Genomic DNA, 23668 nt, shown 5'->3' on the forward strand with positions numbered 1-23668 from the left:
ATCTGTACAGTCACTCTAGGATTATGGGGCTCTATTCATCTGTACAGTCACTCTAGGATTTTGGGGCTCTGTTCATCTGTACAGTCACTCTAGGATTATGGGGCTCTTCATCTGTATAGTCACTCTAGGATTATGGGGCTCTGTTCATCTGTAAAGTCACTAGGATTATGGGGCTCTATTCATCTGTAAAGTCACTAGGATTATGGGGCTCTATTCATCTGTACAGTCACTCTAGGATTATGGGGCTCTGTTCATCTGTACAGTCACTCTAGGATTATGGGGCTCTATTCATCTGTACAGTCACTCTAGGATTATGGGGCTCTATTCATCTCATGCTGTAAAATGTTTTCCAATATACCACTCTGTGATGTTTTAGGTGTGTGTTAATCAGTTTCTGATCTCCGTCCCCTCCTGTCTCACCCCTCCCTCCTGTCTCGTCCCCTCCCCTCCTGTCTCGTCCCCTCCCCTCCTGTCTCGTCCCCTCCCCTCCTGTCTCGATCCCTCCCCTCCTGTCTCCCCCTCCCCTCCTGTCCCCTCCCGTCCCCTCCCGAGCCCCGTCCCCTTCCGTCCCTCCCGTAATCCCCCCTCCCTGTCCCCCCCCCTCCCGTCCCCCCTCCCGTCCCCCGTCCTCCCCCCCCCTCCCTTTCCGTTCCCCCCTCCCTTCCGTCCCCTCCCGTCCTCGTTCCCCCTCCCCTCCCCTCCCCTCCCCCCCCCCCCCCCCCCCCTTCCCCCTCCCCTCCCCTCCCGTCCCCTCCCGTCCCCTCCCGTCCCCTCCCTTTCCGTTCCGTCCCCTCCCCTTCCGTCCCCTCCCCCTCGTCCCCCCTCCCTCCCCCCTCCCCCCCCCTTCCCCTCCCGTCCCCTCCCGTCTCGTCCCTCCCCCTCCCCCCCCCCTCCCCTCCCCTCCCCCCCCCCCCCCCCCTTCCCGTCCCCTCCCGTCCCCTCCCCTTCCGTCCCCCCTCTCCCTTCCCCTCCCTTCCGTCCCTCCCGTCCCCCCTTTCCGTCCCGTCCCCTCCCCTTCCGCCCCCCCTCCCCTCCCCCCTTCCCCCCCCTCCTTTCCGTTCCGTCCCCTCCCCTTCCGTCCTCCCCCTGTCCCCCCCCCCTCCCCTCCCCTCCCCCCTCCCCTCCCCCTCCCCCCCTCCCCTCCCCTCCCCCCCCCTTCCCCCCCTCCCGTCCCCTCCCGTCTCCCTCCCCCTCCCTCCCCTCCCCCTCCCCCCCCCCCCTCCCCCTCTTCCCCCCCCTCCCCCCTCCCCTCCCCTCCCCCTCCCCCTCCCGTCTCCGGTCTCTTCCTGTCCATTAGGAAACGGTCTGGTTTTACTCCAGCTGACACAGTAGCTATCATGTTCTGTGCTACACACAAATCTCTCACCCTGGGTAAGCTTTTTTTTTGTACATTTTTTTTTTTTTCAGGGAAACTGAGACCAAGGTCTCTTTTTACAGATGAGCCCTGAATTACAGAAATAAAAAATAAAAAATAAATGCACCAAGATAAATAAATCACATTCATCAGTAATAAGATCCTCAATCAGCTGTCTGAATTACCCAAGATGCACCAGGACATCACATTCATCAGTAATAAGATCCTCAATCAGCTGTCTGAATTAATTACCCAGGATGCACCAGGACATCACATTCATCAGTAATAAGATCCTCAATCAGCTGTCTGAATTACCCAAGAGGCACCAGGACATCACATTCATCAGTAATAAGATCCTCAATCAGCTCCCTGAATTACCCAAGAGGCACCAGGACATCACATTCATCAGTAATAAGATCCTCAATCAGCTCCCTGAATTACCCAAGAGGCACCAGGACATCACATTCATCAGTAATAAGATCCTCAATCAGCTCCTGAATTACCCAAGAGGCACCAGGACATCACATTCATCAGTAATAAGATCCTCAATCAGCTGTCTGAATTACCCAAGAGGCACCAGGACATCACATTCATCAGTAATAAGATCCTCAATCAGCTGTCTGAATTACCCAAGAGGCACCAGGACATCACATTCCTCAGTAATAAGATCCTCAATCAGCTGTCTGAATTACCCAAGAGGCACCAGGACATCACATTCATCAGTAATAAGATCCTCAATCAGCTGTCTGAATTACCCAAGAGCCACCAGGACATCACATTCATCAGTAATAAGATCCTCAATCAGCTGTCTGAATTACCCAAGAGGCACCAGGACATCACATTCATCAGTAATAAGATCCTCAATCAGCTCCCTGAATTACCCAAGAGGCACCAGAACATCACATTCATCAGTAACAAGATCCTCAATCAGCTTCCTGAATTACCCAAGAGGCACCAGGACATCACATTTCAGAACATTTTGAAAATTGTTACTAGAAGTGGTGACTCGTATGTCTAAAGCTTAGTAATGATGTTAGGTACAGACTTATTGTTAAAATATTTAACATGCATTGCTATCAATCTACGTGAAATCAGAGGGACAATCAACTTTCTGGCAGAGAATGTAGTGATGAGTACGAAACACTGTTGCCTGTAAGTAAAGTAGCAGCTGAGTTCACATAGATGATGTCGCCATTTGTTTAGGGATAGTACTAGATATAATCGTTAGGGGAGTACCTGGGCCTCCTTCCAAACCTTGGGGACAGTACTAGATATAATCGTTAGGGGAGTACCTGGGCCTCCTTCCAAACCTTGGGGATAGTACTAGATATAATCGTCAGGTCAGGGGAGTACCTGGGCCTCCTTCCAAACCTTGGGGATAGTACTAGATATAATCGTTAGGGGAGTACCTGGGCCTCCTTCCAAACCTTGGGGATAGTACTAGATATAATCGTCAGGTCAGGGGAGTACCTGGGGATAGTACCTCCTTCCAAACCTTGGGGATAGTACTAGATATAATCGTTAGGGGGAGTACCTGGGCCTCCTTCCAAACCTTGGGGATAGTACTAGATATAATCGTCAGGTTAGGGGGAGTACCTGGGCCTCCTTCCAAACCTTGGGGATAGTACTAGATATAATCGTTAGGGGGAGTACCTGGGCCTCCTTCCAAACCTTGGGGATAGTACTAGATATAATTGTTAGGGGGAGTACCTGGGCCTCCTTCCAAACCTTGGGGATAGTACTAGATATAATCGTTAGGGGGAGTACCTGGGCCTCCTTCCAAACCTTGGGGATGGTACTAGATATAATCGTCAGGTCAGGGGTACCTGGGCCTCCTTCCAAACCTTGGGGATAGTACTAGATATAATCGTCAGGTCAGGGGGAGTACCTGGGCCTCCTTCCAAACCTTGGGGATAGTACTAGATATAATCGTTAGGGGGAGTACCTGGGCCTCCTTCCAAACCTTGGGGATAGTACTAGATATAATCGGGCCTCCTTCCAAACCTTGGGGAGTACCTGGGCCTCCTTCCAAACCTTGGGGATAGTACTAGATATAATCGTTAGGGGGAGTACCTGGGCCTCCTTCCAAACCTTGGGGATAGTACTAGATATAATCGTTAGGGGGAGTACCTGGGCCTCCTTCCAAACCTTGGGGACAGTACTAGATATAATCGTTAGGGGGAGTACCTGGGCCTCCTTCCAAACCTTGGGGACAGTACTAGATATAATCGTTAGGGGGGAGTACCTGGGCCTCCTTCCAAACCTTGGGGATAGTACTAGATATAATCGTTAGGGGAGTACCTGGGCCTCCTTCAAAACCTTGGGGATAGTACTCCATATAATTGTTAGGGGGAGTACCTGGGCCTCCTTCCAAACCTTGGGGATAGTACTAGATATAATCGTTAGGGGGAGTACCTGGGCCTCCTTCCAAACCTTGGGGATAGTACTAGATATAATCGTTAGGGGAGTACCTGGGCCTCCTTCCAAACCTTGGGGACAGTACTAGATATAATCGTTAGGGGGAGTACCTGGGCCTCCTTCCAAACCTTGGGGACAGTACTAGATATAATCGTTAGGGGGAGTACCGGGGCCTCCTTCCAAACCTTGGGGATAGTACTAGATATAATCATAGTCAGGGGGAGTACCTGGGCCTCCTTCCAAACCTTGGGGACAGTACTAGATATAATCATTAGGGGGAGTACCTGGGCCTCCTTCCAAACCTTGGGGATAGTACTAGATATAATCGTTAGGGGGAGTACCTGGGCCTCCTTCAAAACCTTGGGGATAGTACTCCATATAATTGTTAGGGGGAGTACCTGGGCCTCCTTCCAAACCTTGGGGATAGTACTAGATATAATCGTTAGGGGGAGTACCTGGGCCTCCTTCCAAACCTTGGGGACAGTACTAGATATAATCGTTAGGGGGAGTACCTGGGCCTCCTTCCAAACCTTGGGGACAGTACTAGATATAATCGTTAGGGGGGAGTACCTGGGCCTCCTTCCAAACCTTGGGGACAGTACTAGATATAATCGTTAGGGGGAGTACCTGGGCCTCCTTCCAAACCTTGGGGACAGTACTAGATATAATCGTTAGGGGGAGTACCTGGGCCTCCTTCCAAACCTTGGGGACAGTACTAGATATAATCGTTAGAGTATAAACCTTGGGGACAGTACTAGATATAATCGTTAGGGGGAGTACCTGGGCCTCCTTCCAAACCTTGGGGACAGTACTACTAGATATAATCAGTAGTAGGGGGGAGTACCTGGGCCTCCTTCCAAACCTTGGGGATAGTACTAGATATAATCATTAGTCAGGGGAGTACCTGGGCCTTCCAAACCTTGGGGACAGTACTAGATATAATCGTTAGGGGGAGTACCTGGGCCTCCTTCCAAACCTTGGGGACAGTACTAGATATAATCGTTAGGGGGGAGTACCTGGGCCTCCTTCCAAACCTTGGGGACAGTACTAGATATAATCGTTAGGGGGAGTACCGGGGCCTCCTTCCAAACCTTGGGGATAGTACTAGATATAATCATAGTCAGGGGGAGTACCTGGGCCTCCTTCCAAACCTTGGGGATAGTACTAGATATAATCGTTAGGGGGAGTACCGGGGCCTCCTTCCAAACCTTGGGGACAGTACTAGATATAATCGTTAGGGGGAGTACCTGGGCCTCCTTCCAAACCTTGGGGACAGTACTAGATATAATCGTTAGGGGGAGTACCTGGGCCTCCTTCCAAACCTTGGGGATAGTACTAGATATAATCGTTAGGGGGGAGTACCTGGGCCTCCTTCCAAACCTTGGGGACAGTACTAGATATAATCGTTAGGGGAGTACCTGGGCCTCCTTCCAAACCTTGGGGACAGTACTAGATATAATCGTTAGGGGGGAGTACCTGGGCCTCCTTCCAAACCTTGGGGACAGTACTAGATATAATCGTTAGGGGGAGTACCGGGGCCTCCTTCCAAACCTTGGGGACAGTACTAGATATAATCGTTAGGGGAGTACCGGGGCCTCCTTCCAAACCTTGGGGACAGTACTAGATATAATCGTTAGGGGGAGTACCGGGGCCTCCTTCCAAACCTTGGGGATAGTACTAGATATAATCATAGTCAGGGGGAGTACCTGGGCCTCCTTCCAAACCTTGGGGACAGTACTAGATATAATCGTTAGGGGGATATAAACCTTGGGGACAGTACTAGATATAATCGTTAGGGGAGTACCTGGGCCTCCTTCCAAACCTTGGGGACAGTACTAGATATAATCGTTAGGGGAGTACCTGGGCCTCCTTCCAAACCTTGGGGACAGTACTAGATATAATCATAGTTAAACCTTGGGGGTAGTACCTGGGCCTCCTTCCAAACCTTGGGGATAGTACTAGATATAATCGTTAGGGGGGAGTACCTGGGCCTCCTTCCAAACCTTGGGGATAGTACTAGATATAATCGTTAGGGGGAGTACCTGGGCCTCCTTCCAAACCTTGGGGACAGTACTAGATATAATCGTTAGGGGGAGTACCTGGGCCTCCTTCCAAACCTTGGGGACAGTACTAGATATAATCGTTAGGGGGAGTACCTGGGCCTCCTTCCAAACCTTGGGGATAGTACTAGATATAATCGTTAGGGGGAGTACCTGGGCCTCCTTCCAAACCTTGGGGATAGTACTAGATATAATCGTTAGGGGGAGTACCTGGGCCTCCTTCCAAACCTTGGGGACAGTACTAGATATAATCGTTAGGGGGGAGTACCTGGGCCTCCTTCCAAACCTTGGGGATAGTACTAGATATAATCGATATAATCGGGGGAGTACCTGGGCCTCCTTCCAAACCTTGGGGACAGTACTAGATATAATCGTCAGGGGGGCAGAGAGCGGCAGCAGAAATGGATGAAGCTCCAGTGGATGATTATTATTATTATTATTATTATTATTATCAATCTTAAGCGAAGCATCTAGCACATCACAGATAGTGAATTGCTGAAATGAAAACCAATTCACTAGAAGTTGATGTGTTAACCCTCAAGGCTGGCGGAGGGAAGAGCAGTGAATTGACTGACCAAGGTCAATTTAAACCACTGGGGTTTTTTTCTTCTCTCAAATAAAAAGTCTGCAGAAATGATAAAATGTTTTTTTTTTTTTTTTAAACACTTATCTTCTCAGTTATGATGCCTGTGTCAGACTTAAAGAAGAAGAGGAATTTGTACCCATTTTAGGGCATTTTTACTGTTCAACAGTTCTTTAGAAGGACCACCAGCGGAGTCCGAGATGGAAGCTTAGAAGGTATCTTGATTTAGTCCATAGAGTACGTCTGTTTCTCATGTCTGAAAGATTTCCCGATTTTTTTTTTTTTTTGTAATTAAAAAAGAAAAAAGTTATTTATAAAAATAAATAAAAATCCTCCTCTGAATGGGGTCAGAAGAAAACCCAAGGTTTAGAAAATATCTTTCACTGTGAGTTGTGTTTGTAAAAAAAAAAGGGATTTGTTTATCTGCTCAAGGAAATGTTGTTAAAGCGGATCAGGAAGCAGGAGACAAAATGGAGTCTAAATCAGAATTAAAACTGTTATGTAAAAACCCTTGATGAGAGAAGGGAGGGGGTGTAAATCAGAGCAACAACTAAATGTTTATTCTGGTTTCTGGACACGGATACAACCAGGAACTCTGATCTCTTGCTAACATAAATGTGCTAGTTGGCCAACACTAACCTGCAAAGACTCAATGCACCTATTATGTCAATAACAAATATCGGGAATTTAATCAAATCCAGTAACACCATGGAAATGATACAGAAATGGATCAAGCTAAGCTTCTGTTTCTCATCTGGTAATATCAATTATTTCTTTACCTCTTCCCCTCTCTTCCATCCCTCCCTCCCTCCCTCTCTCTTCCCTCCCTCTCTCTTCCCTCCCTCCTCCCTCCCTCTCTCTCCCCTCCCCCCTATCTCTTCCCTCCCTCCCTCTCTCTTCCCTCCCTCCCTCCCTCTCTCTTCCCCCTCCCTCCCTCTCTCTCCCCTCCCTCCCTCTCTTCTTCCCTCCCTCCCCTCCCTCCCTCTCTCTTCCCTCCCTCCCTCTCTCTTCCCTCCTCTCTCTCCCTCCCTCCCTCTCTCTCTCCCTCCCTCTCTCTTCCCTCCCTCCCTCTCTCTTCCCTCCCTCTCTCTTCCCTCCCTCTCTTCTTCCCTCCCTCTCTTCTACCCTCTTCCCTCCCTCTCTCTTCTCCCCTCTTTCCTCTCTCCAGGTATACCCATGTTAAAGATCGTTTTTGAGGGGTATGAGCATCTCTCTCTGATCTCCGTCCCTCTCCTCATCTATCACCCTGCTCAGATCCTACTGGGTTCAATACTGGTACCCACCATCAAGAGCTGGATGAACAGCAGACAAAAGGTAGACAAAACACACAGAGAGAGAGAGAGAGATCTATTTATCTATCACACCAACTATTATCTAACTCGGTCCCTCTGTTCTCTCCACCCTGGAACAGCCTAGTATTTTATTGCATTGATACCTACCTGTCTGGTCTGTGTGAGTAGAGAAACGCCTCCTCTCCGGTCTGTGTGTCTAACCCACTAACACCCAGCTACTCACCTGGACTTAATTGGTCACAAACGGGGTGCTAATTGGCAATTAATTAATTGGTCTTAATTGTGATATAGAATGTTTTAATCACTGTTGGTTTTGGAAGGGGACAAATCGAACTTGTTTGTGAAATATATATGTATATTAAGATGTTACGGATTAAATCACTGTTGGTTTGGAGTGGAGGGTTTTGGCTGGGGAAGGTTGTGAACTGTGTTGATGGTGTCTGGGTAATTTTTATAATCTTCACTATTTTGCTAAATGTGTTGCATCGACGTCAGTCAACACTTGCTAAATGTAAATATTGTGCTAAATGTAATATTGTGCTAAATGTAAATATTGTGCTAAATGTAAATATTGTGCTAAATGTAAATATTATGCTAAATGTAAATATTGTGCTAAATGTAAATATTGTGCTAAATGTAAATATTATGCTAAATGTAAATATTGTGCTAAATGTAAATATTGTGTGTCCACAGGGAGTGAAGTTGACCGACCTACAGCCCATCTGAAGTGGACTCTCCCCAGTGTGTACACTCATTCACTCCCCCTCATGGGGAGTATCCTTTAAACTGTGACAGAAGGGACTACTTCCTTCCTCTTTATGTATCCCTCTGGTGGAAGGATACATACAGAAACACAAGTGCCTCGTCACAACCACGTGACTCGTGAACACGTAGTCCTGAGCTTAACGGTTGTGATGGTTACCATGACAAAACTTGTATGATTTTAATTCGATGGTTTACTTTTATACGGACATAGAAGTCTCTATTTTTGTATCCCCCATGAAGACGGTGTCCACTTCCTGTGAGACAAGAAGTACTACTGATCGTCATCAGGAAGTGAATTCTGAGACGCCGCCTCCTGCCATGGACCGGCTGGGGCTTTGTCCTCTTTCTAACTATCTTTCTGGGGATGTTACATTCTCTTTGTTATTAACATCTTGGATGTTACATTCTCTTTGTTATTATCATCTTTGATGTTACAAGACTCTTTTCTGACAATCAGTTTATTATGGTTTTGAACAATGACTAGTTTACTGATAATTTCTAATGCTTGTTTAGACTTTTGCCGGGGGGGAGGGGTTATATATATATATATATTTTTAAAACATTATTACCATAGTTGAAGGACAGACACCTGGTGATGTCTCCCTGTCTGTATTCTAGGGGAGGATAACGTGAAGTGTCTGAATTGCCATCCTATTTACTGTTAAAGTGCACTACATTTGACCAAGGCCCGGCCATCGGTAGCACACTACATAGAGAATAGGGTGCCATTTCAGACACTGAATAAACTCCGGTGGGGGGTGGGGGGGGGGGGGTCTACACGTCTCTGATCATGAATCAATAGTACAATAGCGTTCAGCAGATTGACTATATGACTATAGATTGACTATAGATTGACTCTTCTACAGGTCAGAGTCGTTTCTGTTCTACTTTCTATATTTCTTTCTGAACAGTGAACATGTTAAACTATGTCAGAAGTGTTTCCCAAATAGCACCCTAATCCCTATATATATTTATATTAGTGCACTACTGTTGACCAGGGCCCATAGAGCTCTGGTCAAAATAAGTGCACTATATATATATTTATATTAGTGCACTACTGTTGACCAGGGCCCATAGAGCTCTGGTCTAAAGTAGTGCACTATATATATTAGTGCACTACTGTTGACCAGGGCCCATAGAGCTCTGGTCTAAAGTAGTGCACGCCGTAGGGACTAGGGGGCCATTTGGGACACTAGGTGCCTTGGCATAACGTCAGTAAGACATACTAACATGTTGATGATGATTTATTATTTTGATTTCAGATTTTTCTAATGCCGTTACCAAAAAAACACTGTGTGACAACAAGGACCAATGGCAATGTGTTCCCACATGAAACTCTACCCCTTATTGGCCAGACAGGATGCAGACTCTCAGTACTGAAAAGATTAACCTTTCGGTTTGGGCGGATGTTAGAAGGACAGGTTTCTTCTCTAGTATGAATAAAAACTGTGATTTAAACACTGTGTTCTGGGTCTGTGTTCTGTACAGTACTGGGTCTGTGTTCTGTACAGTACTGGGTCTGTGTTCTGTACAGTACTGGGTCTGTGTTCTGTACAGTACTGGGTCTGTGTTCTGTACAGTACTGGGTCTGTACAGTACTGTGTTCTGTACTGTGTTCTGTGTTCTGTACAGTACTGGGTCTGTGTTCTGTACAGTACTGGGTCTGTGTTCTGTACAGTACTGGGTCTGTGGTCTGGGTCTGTGTTCTGTACAGTACTGGGTCTGTGGTCTGTACAGTACTGGGTCTGTGTTCTGTATAGTACTGGGTCTGTGGTCTGTACAGTATAGTATATCTCTAGTATAGTATATAGTTCAATGGGTCTGTGTTCTGTACAGTACTGGGTCTGTGTTCTGTACAGTACTAGTTTACTGTGGACTGTTTGTGTTCTGTACAGTACTGGGTCTGTGGTATGTACAGTATAGTATATCTCTAGTATAGTATATAGTTCAATGGGTCTGTGTTATGTACAGTATAGTATATCTCTAGTATAGTATATAGTTCAATGGGTCTGTGTTCTGTATAGTATATCTCTAGTATAGTATATAGTTCAATGGGTCTGTTTTCTAGTCTACTACTAGGCAATCATGGTAATGGCCTAACAAACACCGTAACAGTTACAAGTTGTTTTTGTTAAAGATTTTACAGATAGACAGAGTTTAGATATTATACAGTAATATACAGTTTACATGATAATATACAGGGATATACAGTTTACATGATAATATACAGTCTACATGATAATATACAGTTTACATGATAATTATTATTATAATATACAGTTTACATGATAATATACAGGGATATACAGTTTACATGATAATATACAGGGATATACAGTTTACATGATAATATACAGTTTACATGATAATATACAGTTTACATGATAATTATTATTATAATATACAGTTTACATGATATTATACAGTAATATACAGTTTACATGATAATATACAGTTTACATGATAATTATTATTATAATATACAGTTTACATGATAATATACAGGGATATACAGTTTACATGATAATATACAGGGATATACAGTTTACATGATAATATACAGTTTACATGATAATATACAGTTTACATGATAATATACAGTTTACATGATAATATACAGTTTACATGATAATATACAGTTTACATGACAATATACAGGGATATACAGTTTACATGATAATATACAGGGATATACAGTTTACATGATAATATACAGGGATATACAGTTTACATGATAATATACAGGGATATACAGTTTACATGATAATATACAGTTTACATGATAATATACAGTTTACATGATAATATACAGGGATATACAGTTTACATGATAATATACAGGGATATACAGTTTACATGATAATATACAGGGATATACAGTTTACATGATAATATACAGGGATATACAGTTTACATGATAATATACAGGGATATACAGTTTACATGATAATATACAGTTTACATGATAATATACAGGGATATACAGTTTACATGATAATATACAGGGATATACAGTTTACATGATAATATACAGTTTACATTATAATATACAGGGATATACAGTTTACATGATAATATACAGAGATATACAGTTTAGATGATAATATACAGTTTACATGATAATATACAGGGATATACAGTTTACATGATAATATACAGTTTACATGATAATATACAGGGATATACAGTTTACATGATAATATACAGTTTACATTATAATATACAGGGATATACAGTTTACATGATAATGTACAGGGGGGGTCTCTCTCTGGGTAGGGTTAGGGGGGTCTCTCTGGGTAGGGTTATGGGGGTCTCTCTCTGGGTAGGGTTAAGGGGTCTCTCTCTGGGTAGGGTTAAGGGGTCTCTCTCTGGGTAGGGTTAAGGGGTCTCTCTCTGGGTAGGGTTAAGGGGTCTCTCTCTGGGTAGGGTTATGGGGGTCTCTCTCTGGGTAGGGTTATGGGGGTCTCTCTCTGGGTAGGGTTAGGGGGTCTCTCTCTGGGTAGGGTTAGGGGGTCTCTCTCTGGGTAGGGTTAGGGGGTCTCTCTCTGGGTAGGGTTAGGGGGTCTCTCTGGGTAGGGTTATGGGGGTCTCTCTCTGGGTAGGGTTAGTGGGTCTCTCTGGGTAGGGTTAGGGAGTCTCTCTCTGGGTGGGTTAAGGGGTCTCTCTCTGGGTAGGGTTAGGGGGCCTCTCTCTGGGTAGGCTTAGGGGGTCTCTCTCTGGGTGGGTTAAGGGGTCTCTCTGGTAGGGTTAGGGGGCCTTTCTCTGGGTAGGGTTAGGGGGTCTCTCTCTGGGTGGGTTAAGGGGTCTCTCTCTGGGTAGGGTTATGGAGGTCTCTCTCTGGGTAGGGTTAAAACCTTTTTGGGATAGGGGGCAGCATTTTCACTTTTGGATGAATAGTGTGCCCAGAGGTAACTGCCTCCAACTCTGTCCCAGATGCTAATATATACATATTATTATTAGTATTGGATAGAAAACACTCTGAAGTTTCTAAAACTGTTTGAATGATGTCTGTGAGTATAACAGAACACATATGGCAGGCGAAAACCTGAGAAAAATCCAACCAGGAAGTGCGACATCTGAGGTTTGTTGTTTTTCAAAGCTTGGCCTACCGAATACACAGTGGGTTATGGATAAAGTTGCACTTCCTACGGCTTCCACTAGATGTCAACCGTCTTTAGAAACTGGTTTGAGGATTCTACTATAAAGGAGGGGCTTATGAGACCTGTTTGAGTCAGTTGTCTGGCAGAGAGCCTTGGTCTCATGACGCGCGCTCCCGACAGAGTTACCTCTCGTTCCAGTGCTTTTTCTGAAGACAAAAGAATTCTCCGGTTGGAACATTATTGATGATTTATGTTAAAAACATCCTAAAGATTGATTCCATTCATCGTTTGACTTGTAACGGAACTTTTTGAGTTTTTGTCTGGACGAAGTGCTCGCGACTCATGAAGATGAATTAGTGGGCTGAACACGCTAACAACAAGTGGCTATTTGGACATAAATGATGGACCTTATGGAACAAATCAGTCATTTATTCTCGAACTGGGATTCCTGGGAGTGCCTTCTGACGAAGATCATCAAAGGTAAGTGAATATTTCTGGTGTTGTTTCCAACTTCTGTTGCCTCCAAAATGGCGGATATTTCTCTGAGTGTTTTGGGCTCTGAGAGCCGTTCTCAGATTATGCTTTTTCCATAAAGTTTTTTAAAAAATCTGACACAGCGGTTGCATTAAGGAGAAGTCTATCTTTAATTCTGTGAATAACACTTGTATCTTTTATCAATGTTTATTATGAGTATTTCTGCAAAATCACCGGATGATTTGGAATCAAAACATTACTGCACGTAAGGTGCCAATGTAAACTGAGATTGTTTGGATATACAGACATACAGTATATCACAAAAGTGAGTACACCCCTCTCATTTTTGTAAATAAGAGAACTAACGGGACTGCTCCAGAAGAGCTCCTGACAGACAGGCACTATATGGCGCATCAAGTTTGTTGGAACCTCTCCAGAGTGCTGTTAATAAAACAATGATTAATTTAAGATTTACTTTGTACAAGTTCCACAACAGTGGTTCCAAACAGGCAGAGGACAGGTCAAGGCCAGGCAGAGGACAGGTCAAGGACAGGCAAAGGACAGGTCAAGGCCGGGCATGGGACAGGTCAAGGCCGGGCAAAGGACAGGTCAAGGCTGGGCATGGGACAGGTCAAGGCTGGGCAGAGACAGGTCAAGGCCAGGCAGAGGACAGGTCAAGGCCAGGCAGAGGACAGGTCAAGGCCAGGCAGAGGACAGGTCAAGGCCGGGCAGGGGACAGGTCAAGGCCAGGCAGAGGACAGGTCAAGGCCAGGTCAAGCAGAGGACAGGTCAAGGCCAGGCAAACGACAGGTCAAGGCCAGGCAGAGGACAGGTCAGGGCCAGGCAAACGACAGGCAGAGGACAGTAATCCAGTATGTAAGTGTCAGTAAGGTACAGAATGGCATGCAAGGGCAGGGCAGAACGGTCAGAACCAGGAGGACTAGAAAACGGGAAAACACGATGGACGTGACAAGATGAGCCGGCAACAGACGAAGAGAATACACAGGAGACAATGGGGACAAATGGGAGACACCTGGTGGGGGGTGGAGACACCTGCTGGGGGTGGAGTCACCTGGTGGGGGGTGGAGACACCTGGTGGGGGGTGGAGACACCTGGTGGGGGGTGGAGACACCTGGTGGGGTGTGGAGTCACCTGGTGGGGAGTGGAGACACCTGGTGGGGGGTGGAGACACCTGGTGGAGGGTGGAGATAGGGACAAGTCATGACACAGAGACTCTTTAGGCTCCAGCTGCTGAAATTATGAGCAATTAAACGTCACCCGAAGGCAAATATAATGTAGCCTAATGGACTATTATACAGTGCCTTGCAAAAGTATTCACCTCCCTTGGCATATTTTGATGTTCCTATTTTGTAGCATTACCACCTGAAATTAAAATAGATTCTTATTTGGATTTGATGTAATGGACATACACAAAATAGTCCAAATTGGTGAAGTGAAATGAAAAAAATAACTTGTTTCATAAATTTTTAAAAAAGAAAAAAAAGGAAAATTGGTGCGTGCATATGTATTCAGAGGCTATGAAGTGGTGTTGGAGGACCAGTAGGGGGCAGTCTTCCATTGGATCCAAGGAGATCCCAGGGCAGTGCAAGGACACATGTTTTACCTTTATTTAACCAGGCAAGTCAGTTAAGAACAATTTCTTATTTACAATGACGGCCTAGAAACAGTGGGTTAACTGCCTTGTTCAGGGGCAGAACGACAGATTTGTACCTTGTCAGCCCAGGGATTCGATCTTGCAACCTTTCGGTTACTAGTCCAACGCTCTAACCACTAAGCGACGCTGCTGCCCCAAGAAAAAAAAAGAAAGGTTGTTGAGAAGTACAGATCAGGGTTAATGTAAAAAATATCAGAAACTTTGAACATCCCACAGAGCACCATTAAATCCATTATAATTTTTTTTTAAAGAATATGGCACCACAACAAACCTGCCAAGAGAGAGTCGCCCACCAAAACTCACGGACCAGGCAAGGAAGGAATTAATCAGAGAGGCAACAAAGAGACCAAAGATAACCCTGAAGGAGCTGCAAAGCTCCACAACAGAGATTGGAGTATCTGTCCATAGGACCACTTTAAGCCGTACACTCCACAGAGCTGGCTTTACGGAAGAGTGGCCAGATAAAAAGCCATTGCTTAAAAAAACAAACAAGCAAACACATTTGGCATTCGTCAAAAGTCACGTGGGAGACCCCCCAAACATATGGAAGAAGGTACTCTGGACAGATGAGACTAAAATGTAGCTTTTTGTCCATCAAGGAAAATGCTATGTCTGGTGCAAACCCAACACCTCTCATCACCCCGAGAACACCATCCCCACACTGAAGCATGGTGGCGGCAGCATCATGCTGTGGGAATGTTTTCCATTGGCAGGGGCTGGGCAACTGGTTAGAATTAAAGGAATGATGGATAAATACAGGGAATGGCTAAATACAAGGAAATTCTTGAGGGATACCTGTTTCAGTCTTCCAGAGTTTTGAGACTTCAGAGATTTGAGACAATGACCCTAAGCAATACTGCTAAAGCAACACTCGAGAGGTTTAAGGGGAAACATATACATGTCTTGGAATGGCCTAGTCAAAGCTCAGACATCAATTGAGAATCTGTGGTATGACTTAAAGATTGCCGTACACAAGCGGAACCCATCCAACTTGAAGGAGCTGGAGCAGTTTTGTCTTGAAGAATGGGCAAAAATCCCAGTGGCTAGATGTGCCAAGCTTATAGAGTCATTCCCCAAGAGACTTGCAGCTGTAATTGCTGCAAAAGGTGTCTCTACAAAGTATTGACTTTGGGGGGGTGAATAGTTATGCTCAAGTTCATTTTTTTTGTATTAATGTCTTGTTTGTTTCACAATAAAAAATATTTAGCATCTTTAAAGTGGCATGTTGTGTAAATCAAATGATACAAACTCCCTGAAAAATTATATTTTAATTCCAGGTTGTAAGGCAACAAAATAGGAAAAATGCCAAGGGGGGTGAATACTTTCGCAAGCAACTGTATATGATAAAAGACTAATAATATACACAAACACTAAATTGTATATTCATTGACCATTAATTCATTGGCTATAGGACTGTTCCCCAGTCCCACTCAACCAAGCTCTCACTCTCTCTCTCTCTGTCTCTCTCTCACTCTCTCTCTCTCACACACACACACACACACACACACACACACACACACACACACACACACACACACACACACACACACACACACACACACACACACACACACACACACACACACACACTTTAGAGCTAAAGAGCTCTAATAATACAAGATAGATTGGTACTACTGCTGTTTGAATGTACAAAAATGTAGCCGTACCATCGATTTATATAAAGAGACACACACACACTCCTAATTGGCATAACCCTGACCTCTCCACCATGCTATAGCTGATGTAGGGTGAGCCTTCACAAAATGGTTGCCATGCATCACCCAGGTGGGTGCCACACATTGGTGGAGGATGAGGTGAGATTCCCCCTTACTATATATATTATATCTATCTATATCTACTATATATATTATATCTATCTAGCTATATCTACTATATATATTATATCTATGTCAGGTTTTGGCCAGGGTTGTTCCGGTTTTTGGTCACTAGATGCCCCCATTGTGCCTTTTGACCTTTTGTTTTCCCTTGATCCCCATTATTATTTGCACCTGTGCCTCGTTTCCCCTGATTGTATTTAAACCCTTTGTTTTACTCAGTTCTTTGCTCTGTGTTTGTATGTTAGCACCCAGCCCTAGTACTCTGTGAACTCTTGTTGATCCCGGTGGACTCTCTTGTGGAATTCTGTTTTTTGTTCTTGTTTGTTTGTTTTTGAGTATCTTTTGAGGCTTTTTGTGCTTTACCTTCCACCTTGTGGATTTACCTTTTTTGTCTTGGAGGATTACCTTTGTTCTTGTGGAATTCCTTTTGAGGTTGTGGAGTTACATGTTTTCCTGAAGAACTTCACTTTTTACTTCATGAAATACACCGCCTTAAGTACTGCTGTGTCTGCCTCATCTTCTGGGTTCTGCCAACTATTCGTGGCTCAGTTGGTTAAGTGACTGTTTCTCACTCCGGAGACCCGGGTTCGTAACCGGGTATATATTATATCTATCTATATCTACTATATCTATCTAAATCTACTATATCTATCTATCTATCTAAATCTACTATATCTATCTATATATATTATATCTATCTATATCTACTATATCTATCTAAATCTACTATATCTATCTATATATATTATATCTATCTAAATCTATTATATCTATCTAAATCTACTATATCTATCTATATCTATCTATATATATTATATCTATCTATATCTACTAGATATATTATATCTATCTATATATACTATATATCTATCTATATCTACTATAGATATATTATATCTATCTATATATACTATATATCTATCTATATCTACTATATATCTATCTATATATATTATATCTATCTATATCTATCTATATATATTATATCTATCTATATCTATCTATATATATATTATATCTATCTATATCTACTATATATATATTATATCTATCTATATCTACTATATATATTATATCTATCTATATCTACTATATAAAGCACTTTGCTGCACTTGGTTAAAAAAAAAAGGTGCTATAAAAATCCATTATTATTATTCACTTTCTGTCTTCCTTCTCTCTCTCCTTCCCTCTCCGCTCCTTCTGTCTCTCTTCTTCCCTCTCCTCTCTCACCTCTCTCCTCTCCTTCTGTCTCTCTCCTTCCATCTCCTCTCTCACCTTCTCTCTCCTCTCCTTCTCTCTCTCCTTCTGTCTCTCTCCTTCCCTCTCCTCTCTCACCTTCTCTCTCCTCTCTCTCCTTCTGTCTCTCTCCTCTCTCACCTTCTCTCTCCTCTCTCTCCTTCTGTCTCTCTCCTTCCCTCTCCTCTCTCACCTTCTCTCCTCTCCTTCTCTCTCCTTCTGTCTCTCTCCTTCCCTCTCCTCTCTCACCTTCTCTCCTCTCCTTCTCTCTCCTTCCTTCTCCTCTCTCACCTTCTCTCTCATCTCCTTCTCTCTCTTCTCTCCTCCTTCTTTCTCTCCTTCTGTCTCTCTCCTTCCCTCTCCTCTCTCACCTTCTCTCCTTCTGTCTCTCTCCTTCCCTCTCCTCTCTCTCCTTCTGTCTCCTCTCCTTCTCTCTCCTCTCTCACCTTCCCTCTCCTCTCCTCTCATTCTCCTTCTCTCTCTCCTTCCCTCTCCTCTCTCACCTTCTCTCTCCTCTCCTTCTCTCTCACTCCTTCCCTCTCCTCTCTCACCTTCTCTCCTCTCCTTCTCTCTCCTTCTGTCTCTCTCCTTCCCTCTCCTCTCTCACCTTCTCTCTCCTCACCGTCTCTCCTCTCTCCTCTCCTTCTCTCTTCTCTCTCCTCTCCTTCTCTCTCCTCTCTCCTCTCCTCTCCTCTCTCCTCTCCTCTCCTTCTCTCCTCTCTCCTCTCCTTCCCTCTCCTCTCTCACCTTCTCTCTCCTCTCCTCTCTCCTCACCGTCTCTCCTCTCTCTATCTGTGTGTGTGTGAGTCTCCTCTGCTGCTCTCTTGCCCTTTGATCTTTCTCCATTATTGGTTGTACACACACACACACACACTCACACACACACACACACTGCACAGAGAGAGAGAGAGCAGAGCCGCGGGAAGCAGCAGGCACGGCCACTGCCCCGGTCAGTGCTCGCGACAGTCCCCGGATCTACCCTACTAACCAACGAGGACACTCTACACGGGAGTCCCGGAGTATCCTTTCGTTCCAACGAAGATAAGGATACACGTTTCACCCCACAGACCTGAGAAGAAGAATGTAAAAAAAAGAAGGAAAATGCCTCGGAAAAAGCAAGACCAACCGCAGCGCTTAGGGCTACAATCACGTAAGTGCATTCGGTAATACTGCTTTCTGCTCTGTTCAGTGGAGCGGTAACCAGGGGCGGAGAGGTGAAACGGGGAAGGGATACGGTAGCACGAGAGGGAGATGAGCGGTGGAATACCGTAGCCTGAGAGGTCTGGATCTACTGCACCTCGGCAGCTCGCGGGCGGCAGCCATGTTGTGAACCGAGAGAGCTGGAGCGGGTACGCAAGCCGTGACCGCAAGCCTTGACCGCGGGGCCGGTGGATCAATAACGGGGTCAGTCGGTTCTAAAGGTTGAGTTTGGCTCGTGACATCATTACCGACCCAGTCAGACAGACATACATCTATCCGGACACAAACACACCGTAACCTCACACATTGTAGGCTACTTTGTCTAATGAGGTTACGGTGGGTTACTGCAGGCTACCGTGTGTCCGTCCGGTCTTGATAAGATGTCTGTCTGGGCCAGTAATGGTGTCACGAACTGTAGACAGTATGTTTTTGATGATTGACACGACCTCATTGTTACAGTGAAAGACAAGTTATATCGTGACCATTTTGTACAGTAGAGCAAAAACATGACCCTTTTCTAATCGTTATTATAGGTCTATGCTTCTAGCACGTCAATAGCGACGTTAGAGAATGTGTCCCTCGGATCAGTTCGTGACAGCGTTATTGCCGATCGGTCACACACACACACACACACACACACACACACACACACACACACACACACACACACACACACACACACACACACACACACACACACACACACACACACTAGATCCCTAATAATACAAGATAGATTGGTACTACTGCTGTTTGAATGTACAAAAATCTTACATGTAGCCGTATAACATATTTATTTTACCATTATTTAACCAGGCAAGTCAGTTAAGAACTAATTCTTATTTTCAATGACGGCCTAGGAACAGTGGGTTAACTGCCTGTTCAGGGGCAGAACGACAAGGCAGTTAACCCAACCTTGTACCTTGTCAGCTCCGGGGTTTGAACTTGCAACCTTCCGGTTACTACTCCAACACTCTAACCAGTAGGCTACCCTGCCGCCCCATAGGGGTGTATCTGAAATGTACCCCATTACAACATATGGGTTTATCTGAAATGTACCCCCATTACAACATAGGGGTGTATCTGAAATGTACCCCATTACAACATAGGGGTGTATCTGAAATGTACCCCATTACAACATAGGGGTGTATCTGAAATGTACCCCATTACAACATAGGGGTGTATCTGAAATGTACCCCATTACAACATTGGGGTTTATCTGAAATGTACCCCATTACAACATAGGAGTGTATCTGAAATGTACCCCATTACAACATAGGGTTTTTATCTGAAATGTACCCCCATTACAACATAGGGGTTTATCTGAAATGTACCCCATTACAACATAGGGTTTTTAATCTGAAATGTACCCCATTACAACATAGGGGTTTATCTGAAATGTACCCCCATTACAACATAGGGGTATATCTGAAATGTACCCCATTACAACATTGGGGTTTATCTGAAATGTACCCCCATTACAACATAGGGTTTTTTATCTGAAATGTACCCCATTACAACATAGTGTTTTATCTGAAATGTACCCCATTACAACATAGGGGTTTATCTGAAATGTACCCCATTACAACATTGGGGTTTATCTGAAATGTACCCCCATTACAACATAGGGTTTTTATCTGAAATGTACCCCATTACAACATAGTGTTTTATCTGAAATGTACCCCATTACAACATAGGGGTTTATCTGAAATGTACCCCATTACAACATAGGGTTTTTAAAATCTGAAATGTACCCCATTACAACATAGGGTTTTTAAAATCTGAAATGTACCCCATTACAACATAGGGTTTTTAAAATCTGAAATGTACCCCATTACAACATAGGGGTGTATCTGAAATGTACCCCCATTACAACATAGGGTTTTTAAAATCTGAAATGTACCCCATTACAACATAGGGGTGTATCTGAAATGTACCCCATTACAACATAGGGTTTTTATCTGAAATGTACCCCCATTACAACATAGGGGTTTATCTGAAATGTACCCCATTACAACATAGGGTTTTTAATCTGAAATGTACCCTCATTACAACATAGGGGTTTATCTGAAATGTACCCCATTACAACATAGGGGTATATCTGAAATGTACCCCATTACAACACAGGGCTTTATCTGAAATGTACCCCATTACAACATAGGGGTTTATCTGAAATGTACCCCATTACAACATAGTTTTTTAAAATCTGAAATGTACCCCCATTACAACATAGGGTTTTATCTGAAATGTACCCCCATTACAACATAGGGGTTTTATCTGAAATGTACCCCCATTACAACATAGGGGTTTTATCTGAAATGTACCCCCATTACAACATAGGGGTTTTATCTGAAATGTACCCCCATTACAACATAGTTTTTTTTTACCTGAAATGTACCCCATTAAAACATAGTGTTTTATCTGAAATGTACCCCATTACAACATAGGGGTTTATCTGAAATGTACCCCATTACAACATAGGGGTTTATCTGAAATGTACCCCATTACAACACAGGGGTTTATCTGAAACGTACCCCATTACAACACAGGGGTTTATCTGAAATGTACCCCATTACAACACAGGGGTTTATCTGAAATGTACCCCATTACAACATAGGGGTTTATCTGAAATGTACCCCATTACAACATAGTGTTTTATCTGAAATGTACCCCATTACAACATAGGGGTTTATCTGAAATGTACCCCATTACAACACAGGGGTTTATCTGAAATGTACCCCATTACAACACAGGGGTTTATCTGAAATGTACCCCATTACAACACAGGGGTTTATCTGAAATGTACCCCATTACAACATAGGGTTTTATCTGAAATGTACCCCCATTACAACATAGGGGTTTTATCTGAAATGTACCCCCATTACAACATAGGGGTTTATCTGAAATGTACCCCATTAAAACATAGTGTTTTATCTGAAATGTACCCCATTACAACATAGTGTTTATCTGAAATGTACCCCATTACAACATAGTGTTTTATCTGAAATGTACCCCATTACAACATAGTGTTTTATCTGAAATGTACCCCATTACAACATAGTGTTTTATCTGAAATGTACCCCATTACAACATAGTGTTTTATCTGAAATGTACCCCATTACAACACAGGGGTTTATCTGAAATGTACCCCATTACAACATAGGGTTTATCTGAAATGTACCCCATTACAACATAGGGGTTTATCTGAAATGTACCCCATTACAACATAGGGGTATATCTGAAATGTACCCCATTACAACATAGGGGTATATCTGAAATGTACCCCATTACAACATAGGGGTTTATCTGAAATGTACCCCATTACAACATAGGAGTTTATCTGAAATGTACCCCATTACAACATAGGGGTTTATCTGAAATGTACCCCATTACAACATAGGGGTATATCTGAAATGTACCCCATTACAACATAGGGTTTATCTGAAATGTTTTTATCTAAATGCAGCCAATGGCATGTATTGATGGCTGCCAAGGGAAGCCCAAAATTGACCCCCCCCAAAATATTTTTTTCTATATATTTTTTTCTATATATTTTCTATATATTTTTTCTATATATTTTTTTCTATATATTTTCTATATATATTTTCTATATATTTTTTTCCATATATTTTCTATATATATTTTCTATATATATTTTCTATATATTTTTTTTTCCATATATTTTCTATATATATTTTCTATATATATTTTCTATATATATTTTCTATATATTTTCTATATATATTTTCTATATATATTTTCTATATATATTTTCTATATATATTTTCTATATATATTTTCTATATATATTTTCTATATATATTTTCTATATATATTTTCTATATATATTTTCTATATATATTTTCTATATATATTTTCTATATATTTTTTCTATATATTTTTTTCTATATATTTTTCTGCCGTTTCATTATTTTCCTTCGATTCACAAGAGGCTGAATGTATCCCACACGAGATCCGAGTCAGCGAAACAGCGCCCCTCTGTCTCTCTACGTGTTGGCCATCTATCTGATGCTGTCTGGTCAGAAGGAGGATGACATTGTTGCCGCCCGTACTGTTGAAGGCAAAGGGAAGACAGTGGAGGTCGGTGCCGTTCAAAGATGAGGGAGGTTATTTATTTATGAGCATGGCCTTATTTCTATTACAGCATACTGGTTCATGAACAGTGACAGGTTTACATATTCCCCAATGTAACAGTTCAATGTAACAGTGACAGGTTTAGGTTACTGTCATTCATATTCACCCAGTTCAATGTAACAGTGACAGGTTTAGGTTACTGTCATTCATTCAATGTAACAGTGACCATTCATATTCACCCAGTTCAATGTAACAGTGACAGGTTTAGGTTACTGTCATTCATATTCATCCAGTTCAATGTAACAGGTTTAGGTTACTGTCATTCATATTCACCCAGTTCAATGTAACAGTGATGGGTTTATGTTACTACATGATACTAGAATGTTCCCTATACCCATCATGAGGTTGCTACAACCTGGCCTATGAATTCAAGTTTACAACGTAGGCACACAGGTCGAGAGATAAATTTGAGGTGACAGACCTTGACATTCAATATCGCATTGCACACGCTTGCCTGCATCTAGCTGATCTAGGGTGTAGTCATTAGTCCAACAGTTGGAAACGAGAGTTTCTATTGG

The 23668-nt window shown here is 43.4% G+C and overlaps 2 protein-coding genes across 3 annotated transcripts in view; both read left to right on the plus strand.

Moving 5' to 3' along the window:
• Nucleotides 1-9248, plus strand: part of slc10a7 (solute carrier family 10 member 7) — a 27230-nt gene extending 17982 nt beyond the window's left edge. Inside the window, exons 10-13 of one of the 2 annotated variants that reach the window (XM_046319719.1) lie at nucleotides 1298-1371; nucleotides 7584-7729; nucleotides 7827-7867; nucleotides 8401-9248. In XM_046319719.1, the coding sequence (XP_046175675.1) occupies nucleotides 1298-1371; nucleotides 7584-7729; nucleotides 7827-7847 (241 nt within the window). In that variant the 3' untranslated portion in view covers nucleotides 7848-7867; nucleotides 8401-9248. The remainder of the gene's footprint in view (nucleotides 1-1297; nucleotides 1372-7583; nucleotides 7730-7826; nucleotides 7868-8400) is intronic. The other variant, XM_046319718.1, reaches the window with a different exon arrangement.
• A 4419-nt stretch (nucleotides 9249-13667) lies between these two features.
• LOC124008836 (zinc finger protein 827-like) overlaps nucleotides 13668-23668 on the plus strand; it is a 55286-nt gene continuing 45285 nt past the window's right edge. The window contains exon 1 of the mRNA XM_046320416.1: nucleotides 13668-13878. Within this exon, the coding sequence (XP_046176372.1) occupies nucleotides 13668-13878 (211 nt within the window). The remainder of the gene's footprint in view (nucleotides 13879-23668) is intronic.

The sequence above is a fragment of the Oncorhynchus gorbuscha genome, linkage group LG21, assembly GCF_021184085.1.
Source record: "Oncorhynchus gorbuscha isolate QuinsamMale2020 ecotype Even-year linkage group LG21, OgorEven_v1.0, whole genome shotgun sequence".
Classification (NCBI taxonomy): domain Eukaryota; kingdom Metazoa; phylum Chordata; class Actinopteri; order Salmoniformes; family Salmonidae; genus Oncorhynchus; species Oncorhynchus gorbuscha.